General features: G+C 41.1%; 1 protein-coding gene across 1 annotated transcript in view; it reads left to right on the top strand.

Annotated features, from left to right (window-relative positions):
- Positions 1-1,246: 1,246 nt before the first annotated feature.
- sdk2b (sidekick cell adhesion molecule 2b) overlaps positions 1,247-11,570 on the top strand; it is a 72,530-nt gene continuing 62,206 nt past the window's right edge. Inside the window, exon 1 of the mRNA XM_070926696.1 lies at positions 1,247-1,326. Within this exon, the coding sequence (XP_070782797.1) occupies positions 1,247-1,326 (80 nt within the window). The remainder of the gene's footprint in view (positions 1,327-11,570) is intronic.

Genomic DNA, 11,570 nt, shown 5'->3' with positions numbered 1-11,570 from the left:
TTCTTATCAGTCTACCTCCAGTGAATTTGTCGAGCTGAAATTGAAGAACAAAATATCAGCACTATAGATCATTTTGACAGTTTAATTTCAACGCCTGATTATCAGTCAATTTGATAATTATATTATTCAACCATCCAATTAATGTGTTCTATATTTACAATGATCATCAAGTACGCTCTCCATTTTTGCATCATTTATCAAGGGTGAGATATTAGAACCACAAGGGACCTTGACAGTCTGTGCGTGTGGCTTCATGATTGAGATATAAAAATCAGTGTGTTTGTTGCCACGTTCAGTATGTGCATCACCCTGCGGAGCGGTTCTTGCTGGTCTTCCTCAATCCGTTCCTTCACACTCAACAGAGCGTGTTCAAGAAACACAGAAAGAGCGAAAGACAAAGCGAAACGGAGTGGAGGCGAACGAATGGTGAAAGGATTTCATGCCTCCTCCTCGGCTTTACTTCTCTCCTGTCTGCTCTGTCTAGCTCGGAGGAAAGTGGTGCGCTGTGCCAACGAGTTACTGACACACAAATACACAGGGCAGGAGATGCAGGAGCAATCCTTCATGACTTGATGCCTCTGCTTCCTCTTGCCTGTTAGCCAGACATCTCTGACACAGAGCAAGTCAGGATCACCCAACACAAGCAACAGTGCCTCACAGGAGATTAGCTCCAAATGGGACACGATCTGAGAGGCTTTTCCATCTGGAGTGTGGCAGCTTGATGTTGACATGCCAGTGATAATCAAATACGGCAGAGTTTGCTTTATCCTAGGTGAGATCTTCGCATCTGACCATCTACGGTCTGTTACAGTCATAGATGTAAGCATCAACTGCAGTTACCTCTCTGTTCAAGTCTTCCCATTCAACAGTTTTTCTGTAGTTTGGCAACTCGATGTTTGCCCCTCGTCTATGCCTACTTATCAGGTTGAAAGATGCATTCACATGCTTCCCTCTCTCTCATCTCTTCTCCTTATTCTTTAGTCTGTGTTTTCATGTGCACATTTGTGCCTCTGGGTTCATGAATGTTTGTGTGGGATTTAAGAGTGGGTGTTCTTTATTTTGATGCTTTTGAGGTATTTTCCCGTTTAGCAGCGAGATGTCTCATTTAAGAAAATAAAAAAAAATAAGAAAATTAATTCCAAACTCTCCTTCTTTATTCTTTACAGATGACGTGCCTCCCTACTTCAAGACAGAGCCGGTGCGTAGCCAGCTGCATCTGGAGCGCAACAGGCTGGTGCTGACCTGTATGGCTGAGGGAAGCTGGCCGCTGGAGTTCAAATGGATCCACAACAGCACGGAGCTGACCCGCTTCTCACTGGAGTACAGGCGAGGACAAACTTAGATTAAGGAGAGCGATGTATTACTGACTGAGTGATTGACGGATACAGCTATTGGTCCAGTACATGGGATGGAAATTTTAATTTGGTCAAAACGCTATCATATTTGTACCAGTATACTGTCATACAAAGCCAAAACATTTGGTCAACAGAGAGTAAACTAGCTAAAATCCTAGCCAAACTGCAGTATAGCAGTTACCTAACCCTAACCCTAATTCTCGAAAAAAGTAAGTCTTACTTTAGTCTTACTAAAAGGTTACAAATGTTAGCCTAGCTTAGTTAGCAGTGTAGCAGTAACTGCCACCTCAGCGATTGTCTCCATTTTTCCACATTTTGGTGACTTGGTGACATTAAGCTGTTTGTGTTTACATTACATTCAGAGTATCTGCATTTTTTAGATCTTTTGTGACAACTTTTTAGATAAAATGTAAAATTTAGTTAAAGTGAAGGCTCAAAACCCTTTTCTTCACCTTTACCATTTCCAAAGTTGTTGCTCTCTGTCCCTGTTGGCCAGTACAGCATTCTGCATGTACATTTCCTTCAACGCAGCCACTTAGGTTCATCGTGGAATAGCCTACTAAATAAAGAAATAGCTCTCTTTGTCTTTTTCGCGTTTGCGTCTCTCCGTTCCCCTCGTGGCTCTGTGACCTCCATCACTCTCTCTAGAGATGCAGCACACGAGCGAAAGGCGTGAATGAGGGTTAGGGCGGAAGATAAACCGTCTTTAATGGTAACTTGAAGATCTGTAACGTGGCAAACATTGCTCTTATCTCAGAGAGCAGTGTGTCTGCACCGAGTGTTTCTGTGTGTGTGTGTGTGTGTGTGTGTGTGTGTGTGTGTGTGTGTGTGTGTGCAGAGACCAGTGTAAATGAAACACTAGAGGATTGGAAGAAAGCTCGTTGACACACGCTTTGCTGATCTTAGCTGAACTGTTGTGTTAATATGTGAGAGAGTGTGCATGTGAAAACAACAGAGGGTGAACGTACAAGCCTTGCTGATGGAGCTGGGCCTTTCTCCTGACAATCTCTGGAGATAGATAAGACCAGAGTGGGAACAGGAGGCTAGGAAGGAAGGGCAGAAGTGATCCGCAGATGCTATAACAATTGATCAGAATGGACTGTACTTGAGAATAACACTGTCTGCTGGAGCCTCAGGGCCCCTTTGACTGTGTTATTGGGTGAGTGATTGAACGATAGAATGGGTGATTAAACAAGTAGCCAGGCACAAAGCTGCGCAGGATTCTGTATGTGTGAGTGAGTGAGTGCACACTGTATAAAAGCACGATTTAAGACCAGTTGAAATGGACACAGACAGTGTGACCTTTTCTCGAAAACAGTGGTTGCACTTGTTTTTCAGCTCCTGCTCAGGCATCATGTAGGTGGAGTAAAGTGATACATTTACCCATCATGTATAACATGCTCCCCGACAAACAGAAAATGAGACATCTAATGCAACATCCAGTATTGGTGATGTAGCAGCTGAAGCGTTGCTTTTATTCAGTATTTTACGACAACAGTCCGTAATTATGCACCTATGTATGGAATGATTGAAAAACATATTGACCTTTGACCATTATTCAACTTTAAGGTGCTTTTGTTTTGTTTCGGTTATTGTGTCAGCACCAGTCTTGGCCGCCAGGTTGGATCGTCTCGACTGGCGCATGCCGCAACATTTTAATATTGAATACTGACTCAACTGGGTACAGCCGTTGGAATAAAGTGAATCAGGGAATCGTTCGTAGTGATATATATATATATATATATATAGTGTTAATATCCTGCACAAAAAGACTTAAACCTAAACACTAACAAATAAGGAAAAAACAATTTCCCTCAAATCCTTTATATCGAATCCAACAGTCCAACAGTTCTGTGCTTAACTGACATCCTATTGGTTTACAGTTCAGAGTGATCCATCACTGTGCTGTCTACTGCCGCAACATCCTTTCAATAGGAAATACATCACATAAAACAAGTGCAACATTCGTTAACATAGAGTGTGTAGTGTGTGTAGTAATTTCCGGCAGCTTTTTGCCTGTGAAAGGGTGTTTGTGTGTGTGTGTGTGTGTGTGTGTGTGTGCGGATATGCTGTCCTCCTCATTCCTCAAGTTGGCCTTTCTCCATGCCAGGAGAGTATTTGAGCAGAGCAGACCCCCATATTAATGAGGTTACGGTAGAGGTCCCCAGTGCTGAGTGCTGCTTTAAATATTGACACCATGCGACTTGACCTTGTGTCCCCTGGCAACCGATCAATACTGCAAGGTGTGTGCGTGTGTGTGTGGGCATTACTATTCAACATGTAGGTGTGTGTGTGTGTGTGTGTGTATGAGAGAGAGAGAGAGTGCTGGCAGAGGTAAGCTAGTGGTACAGTTTTAGTGATCTGCTGAGGGGAGGGCCACACTTGGGAGAGAACAGGTTCAGCATTGACTGTTGTCACAGAACAGCAACATCACCTACGTAGTATCTGAGCGCCAACCAGCCACACACACACACACACACACACACACACACACGTATTCACACCATTTGGCCAGCATCCTGCTTTCTTTGTTCCCAAACAATCATTTTAAAGATTTATCTCCAAATTAAAAATTCTACTTAATTAAGATTGAAGATTATTTCCAATACAATTAAGGATTTTTGAACCCATCAGCCAGTGAATTATCCTGCACACAATGCTTTAGTGGATCAATCTGTCTATAAATACACAGCATAGCACCACGGCTTCCTATCACATGACCGAAACCTCAGGGGCGCTTACCGGGCACGCCACCAGTCTTTGTGCTGCCAATTAACCTAGCAACTTCATTACGCGAGTCAATTATTAACCAAACCTCAAGGGTCATTTTTGTTTGTCAATTGGTTCTTGGCTGGGTTGGTGGAGTGTAGCCTTTGTTTCCTGTAGGGAATAGTTAACTTCCCCCAGTTTTTATATTGTAATGAGGTGAACAGACAGCCAGACAAGTCTTAAAGGACTTCACAAACACGGGGGGGAAAAGTAGATGTAATGTAATCAACATGTCAGTCTCAGCACCCAAAGTTCATGCAGACTTTCCATCTCTATGTACTTACTGTCCCTTTTGAGGAGTGAAAATTAGATTTTCCAACAATACGATCACAACCGAAGAAGTGCGTTCTTGGTCAACCCTGGTTTTCACAATTAAGACAAACAGACAAAATGAGATTAACATTTTGACAGCTATCATAATGGAGTGTCACTTCGGTCTCAGAAATAGGCCAGTAACACATTTATATTGTTTACAAAAAGATGTTTTTTTTAAGTGATAGACAGGTGCTATAGATAGATATGTAGATTAAACTGCAGTCGTGTATTTTCTTAAAATCCCCACTCCACCTTCCCACTTCTCTGCACACTCTTGATCTCTCTTTCATCCTCCCTCTTTGTTCATCCTGCCTCAGTTTAATCCACTCATACGTGAACTACCACCGAGCATCCATAGTTTTTTTTTTCACAGATATAATTTCTTGGTGGCTCTGAACAAATTAACACAAGTTCAATACAATTTTATTCCATGTCTGGGGGACGAGATGACGAGCTCAGCTTGCTAACTAGATGGAGATGAAGGTAAAGCAGGGGGCAAAGTAGCGGTAGATTACAACATGTTTTCTGTGTGTGTGCGCAAAAGAATATCTATATCTATCTATCTTTAGACCCCGCACACCAACAAATGTTCTGATGATGTGATACACATGATGGAGTTTCAAACCATTTAATTGAATGAATAAATGTAACTTGAAATACAACACAGTATTGGGTATTGTTCCATTGTTCTGTTTATTGATTGTTTTTCTGAATTACTGGTTCCAACTCTTAATTATGTTTTTATAATCACAGCAAACAAGTATAAATATAATCTCAGCAAGAACAGAAACCAAATTATGTTGAAAGCAAAAACCACCTTTATTTTCATCTGATTTTGGCTGCCATGAACAGTAATTTGTCATAAACAATCCCCAAAGAGCGGAGTCCTCCAGAACCGGATAGATTGGAGTGTTAAAATGTCTTCCTTTCATATTTCCCTTTTCGCCTTCCCCGTAAATAACTTAAACACACAGCCAAAAAAATGTGCTTGTTAGCAAGTTGCAACCAGCTGGAGGTCCCGTGTATGTGTGTAGATCAAGAGGGTTAAGGTGCATGTTTGGAAAATAAAAAGGGACGGGGAATAAACAAAGCATCGAATAAGACTTTTGAGATTCAAAGTCGCCCGTTCACTCACTTTCATTCTCTTTTCCATCTGCATCCTCCCTCTGTGTTGTTTTTCTCAGTGGGGCACCTTGCTCTTGCTGCCACTGCTGTTGCTCACTTACACACAAAAAATGTTGAGCCTGTTTGTGACACTTTCTTTCTGCTCAATCTATATGCATTTCCTCCAAATTTGCTCTATTTTGTCCACTGTTGAAGGCCTTTCTATGAGCCCTGTGTGGCACATTGTGAATAAAAGCCATGAATGAACGGTAAATAAAATAAATGATAGAACATGTAGAGCCACTTCACTGGATGAAATGAGAGTGTCCTTGAAAAAAACAAAACTGCCAGCTTATTCATAGTTGTGCAGTGTAATTTTCTCGAAATAAATGGATAGGTAGACTTTAGCAGAATGTGAGTTAACAGACTTTTCAATGCATGAGCAACAGGAATTGATCATGTATTGTTCCACTGAGTGATTCAACTGATTGGCTGAATCAATTCAATTCAAGATTATTTGATTCAATTTGGTTTTGTTATCCTTGTTCATTTTGTCACCATGTTAGCTCTAATGATATCAGTGATATTCCTGCTAAGGAGAAGAGTAGCAGTAACATCCAATTACAGGCAGAAAACTTGCCTGCACTTGGGTCTGTACTTGAATCACATCGTGTCAGGGACCGGCAGGGCTCGGGCAGAGCCAGCCAGGCAGCATTTCTCTCTGGATGACCTTAATGGATTCCCCTCTGTAACTAAAAAAACGTCCATTTTCTATCTCCCTGGCATTCTCCTCCACAGCCCCCAGATACAATGGATTTTTCTTTTCACCTTTCTCTATCCCCCGTTGCACTCGCTCACGCCTTGTTTTCGGTGGAGTGAGTGAGTGAGTGAGTCAGAAAGTGCAAGTGAGAGAAAAAAACACACACACTTTATTACGCACATTTACTGTGTTTGTGTATGATTGTATGTGTGTCTTAATGAGTTTCAGTGGCAGTGCACTGTCTGCAGGCACGGCTGTTTTTCTAATGGGTGATCCACAGCCAGTATTATGAAACACTTCTGTATAAGCACAAGGACATCTGATTACATGAACAACCAGACTGAAAGTTCACCCACTCACATTACTTTTCTCTGATTCCATGAATACTTGAGGGTGTACGATAATATGTAGTTATGTTTCCGTCAACTGTTAGGATGATCATACTTACGACTGTGTTAACACAGTATGTTGTGTCTACTGTTTGATATGGTATGACAGAAGCACACTGGTGAGGTTCCCAAACGTTTAGTGCTGACCTACATTCAAAGGGGGCTGGCAGGGGTGCTGGTGTCTCTAAGCAGGCTTCTCTCTGACTTAAACAGACCCACACAATGATCCAAAAAAAAACAAAAATGTGTGGCTGCTTGTATTGTATCATACCATATCGGACCAAACAAGACAAACAAGACTCAGAATATGACAGAGCATTTGATATTTTTGGTATCTGGTATACAATTTCATTGACACATATAGGACTGTGCTAAAGCTTTGCGGTTCGACACCCAGCCTGGCCAGTAAGTGGGTGCGACTGCATTGCAAGCTCAACCACCCACTAACCTTCATCCAAGCAGATGCATGGACTTTCACGTATCTGTAATACAACAGTCTATGCTTTAATCAACTGTGATATGTGAACACCAAACCAATGCCTCACTGCTTTAAGGACTGTATACAGCAATGTCTGTGCAGCTCAAGGGAAATTGGCTTTTATAGGGACCGAGGCAAATTATACAGAGAACAAATGATAAAGCAGACAAATTCATATATAAAGAGGAGTGAACAAATACAGATGACGATAGTTTGCGTAAATTGTCTCCATCACCGCTATCCATCAGTTTTATCCTTAGAAAACAGAGAGCATGTGGAGGCTGTCCCTCTGGGCCTGTAGACGAATTACTTTCCAGTTATTCCATTTCCATTGATTTTCAGTAGTTTAAGCCTGAAGTCCCATTACTTGTCATGTGTTGTATGTTATGGGTATTAAGAAGAGAGAGCAAGATCAGGATGAAGAACCCCATCCTGTAGAATTTAGAAGATGATCTCAAGACATGATTCAATACACTTCCAAAGGACATCTCCTCTGAAATAGAGATATATATATATATAGAGCATTATTGATTTGCTTTGGACGATGAGGAGCTGCTTTCAGAGACATCCCCCATAGCTCAGTGAAGACTAGAAATGTGTATGTTCGATTGAGTGTCAATGTATTTGGCTTGACTTGATTCTTTGTGTGATTAATATTTTAAGTCATGATATGACTGCACAAGCATATAATCATCCCATTAGAATAATGACACACATCAATCCATCATGATCTCTAAAATAAATGAAAAATAAAAAAAGTAATTAGGCCGTCAAAAGTAATAATTTGCCACTGTTACTGCTTTTGTTAATATGCTGCTGAACGTACAAGCAAGCTGTTTAAGTCTAAGTGCGCCACGATGCCGTAAGTAAACTCATTAACCAAAGTAAAGTGACATCAAACTGTTATGAGAGGGGGATGACCTTTTCATAAGCTACAAACAGTTTGATGAGAATGAAAAACATCATTACAAGCGAGCCGTGACACACTGTGCTATGCGTCTGCTTTTCATTATGACTTGTAAAATAATTGTTGCATGACGTGATGTAAAAGACGCACTTCTTTAGATCAGGTTTCAAATTGTTTGCAGTGTTTTGCAGAGAAAGAACATAAACCCAAATGACAGGAAGGAAATCTTAAATCATAGCAAATGCGTTGATGCGAGGGGTAAAAAGATGCGAGTGTCATTACCAGCTCATCCCAGATTTATGATGTATCGTGATTTACTGTCATGCAGTTACGGTATAATTATAATGTCCTCCAGAGGTGTGTATGAGGTTTTATAATCTTACTGTTTAACTAGCAATTTAAGTAAAATGTTATTAGAGCTAACCTTGTGCGGGACAGGTATGATGTTGTTATAGCAACACTCACTATAAAGTGCACTGCAGCCTTCTTCAATCAAGGATTATCGTTATGCCAATCAGCCCCTACCTTCCCGTCATCTTTCCCTCCTTCTTTCTCTATCCTTCCATCTTTTCGTTCTTCCATCCACTTCATACCCAGTCCTCCCTCTTTCTCATGTCCCTCTATCCGTCTCCCTGCCACTCCTCCAGCTAATCATTTCTCCTGAGTGGGGCTAATTAAAGGGGATCTGACGGAGTGCGCTGACCACAGGAACATCAATCAATCTCTGTCCAACACAGTGAGCCCCCGCTGACTCCCCCAACCTGCTGCCAACGCAGCTCCGCAAAAGGTTAATTGTATTCATTATATAAGGGACAGAGCAAAAGAGTGAGACAGAGAGAGGGAGAGAGAATATTGCCTAAAGTCACCCTGAAGGTTCTGGCTCTGGGGTGAATTCTCGGTAGGCCTGGGCGAGGTTAAACTTGGAGCACCAACACCACCTGTCAGCTATCTCTCTCTTAATGTCTGCTTCTTCTCCACCCAAACTCTGACGTGATTAACATTTTTTTTTTTTTTACTTTTTTGCCACTCCCTTCTCTTGCACTCTCTATTCACCTCATCTCCCTTCCATCTATGCATAACACATATACATAATTGTATTAATTCAGTTGATGGAACATATGAAAGGAGTCACACATCATTAATAGAGTCTCCTGATTAGTTGATTAAGCCTTAACAGACTTAGGGCTGAAACTCATTTAGTCCTTCGGGTCCAACTGACGCTGCTGCTAATGAGGTTTGATACCGCTTCATTTTTTGTTATAGATATTAACAGCCTTCCAACACACCCAACCATTTGTTATTGCAGCACTACTTCCATTTGTTTTCAAAGCACAAAGGCAGCTTTCTGGACGTTTTCAAGGTATCAGAAGGTGAAACTTTGCTTTGCACTGATCTAGCATAATCTAGCATATGAGCCTGACTGACCGTATGATCAGACTGAATTGCCAATTTCGTTTCACTATATTCATTGAGCCTGATAGCATGTTCATGTTGGAAGATTGCAGTTCAGGAAAGGAAATTGTCTTGTTTTGTTTTTCCCTTAACAAGTAGTAGTGAGTGATGTGTCCATTTTCCATTGCTGTCATTGCTACGTGCAGTTATTGTAACATTTTTCATGTAGTATAAGAAATATGCATATTCAAGAGTTGTTATTTCTGCTAATCAACTTCCAAATCTGTGCAGCTGTGTCAATCTCATCTACACTTGAGGCCATTTTGTCGCCATTTATCATGGATGTAGCTAAGTGGCTAGCTTGCTATATAGAACGATGACATCCCCATTCTTAATTCTGTGTACAAAGGTCTGGTTGGTCAACTGTGTCTCCAACTGGGAGAAATAGATGTCAATAAGCACAACATCAGACCTATTTGAATCTGTATCGGAGGTCTGCAACCAGGCCACTAGCATTGATGTTCCCTTTTCATGTGAGTGGCAAAGCAAACGAACAGGTGGCTGCTATGAATGAGTCAGGGATCTTTCAGGTTGAAATGTGGCCAGAAGTTGCGTTATCTGACACATAGTGTATATGACGCATGCAAACTGGTGACAAATTAAAGAAAACCCTGAACTGATACAGAGCACTGAATGGTTTAATGAGTATGAGTAGTGGCGCTGTCCACCGCCATCATCAAAACACCAAATGAGAGAATATCTTTTGTAAGAATGGTGTTTCATCTAGTTCAGAGACTTGTAGAATCTCTACCACAGCACATTGAAGTTGTTCTGGTAGCTCCTGTTTGGATGTTGGATTTTCATTTAATTTGTCACCCATCGGTATATGTATATTTGATCAGTGTAACAGTACGCAACATTACTCTGAACAACCCTGAAGGCATATAGATGCCGGGTCCTACTTTAAAGCAGGATGTCAGCCTGATTAAAATCACAAGGACTTCAAAAGATATTCTGGTTCTCTGTGGACAAGTCTGGTAAAATATTTTAGATTTTGTATAAGGTTTCTTTCAGTAAACTGTGTTTGGTTTGCTAATTTTGCACAACCACTAAGAAATTATCATTTAATGTTGCATTTTTTTCTATTTAGCATTTAGCACTCTGTAAAAACTTTTGCCTAAATTCTTTTAGTAATGTATATTTGTAATGCATATATAGAGTCAAGAGTTTGTTTACATCATATATAGAGGAAGAGGTTTTATGATGGCTTTTACCTGTTTTATTCACTTCCCAAACTTTTATTCATGCAAACAAAAGAAAAACCCTCTTTTAACAAGAGGTGAAATCACAGAGAACGTTTCAAAGAAATTGCATGTGGTTACTGAAACCTGTGCAACCCATCACTGAAGGTTACACTCCGACATTCTGCCTAGTAGTGCGCTAAGCACTCTTGAGCACATATCATGCGGGAATGTGACGGCAAAGATGGCAAGCACACTCACTAGTGGCAACTGTTTCACCTCCCACAAGAAGCATGAGTGCTCGGATTAAACATGTACAACTCACTGTAGGCTAATTCACGACTTCTACATGTTGTGCTGCCATCTAACATGCCTTTAGAGACTGTCTGTGCAACCACTTTAACAGTTGGCTGCTCCACGTATCTCCCATTGCACCACCATTTATTAGTTATTGGAAGGCTGTTAAGAAGTTGATGCCTGGCGTTTAGAGCTGTCTGGATGCCTGATCTCTGAAATTAATAACATGAATGCCTTAAAATGGACAAAATACATTCTGTATTCCCGTGCTGTCTCTCACAGATATACCCTGGTGTATCGCTGATATCGGAAAGGCACATGCACGCAGTCAAACATTGATCACTGATTGGTATCTACAGCAGTCTATTTCTGAAGCCAATAGACCGGTTGATGCTCTCTAACAGTGGAATCTACAAGCTGTTATACATACACATACAGGACCATTAGGGGTTCAGTATACACTTGTGTCTTTAGCAATGACAAATTGAATGGCCACTTAAATCATCATAACCACCTCCTGGCTGCATCACACTCCCTGATCTCCCTCCAGGAGCTCTGCGTCT

This window comes from Enoplosus armatus, chromosome 20, assembly GCF_043641665.1.
Source record: "Enoplosus armatus isolate fEnoArm2 chromosome 20, fEnoArm2.hap1, whole genome shotgun sequence".
In the NCBI taxonomy this organism is placed as follows: domain Eukaryota; kingdom Metazoa; phylum Chordata; class Actinopteri; order Centrarchiformes; family Enoplosidae; genus Enoplosus; species Enoplosus armatus.
Note: the sequence above shows the minus strand (reverse complement) of the source record. Positions and strands in the feature narration are given on the sequence as shown.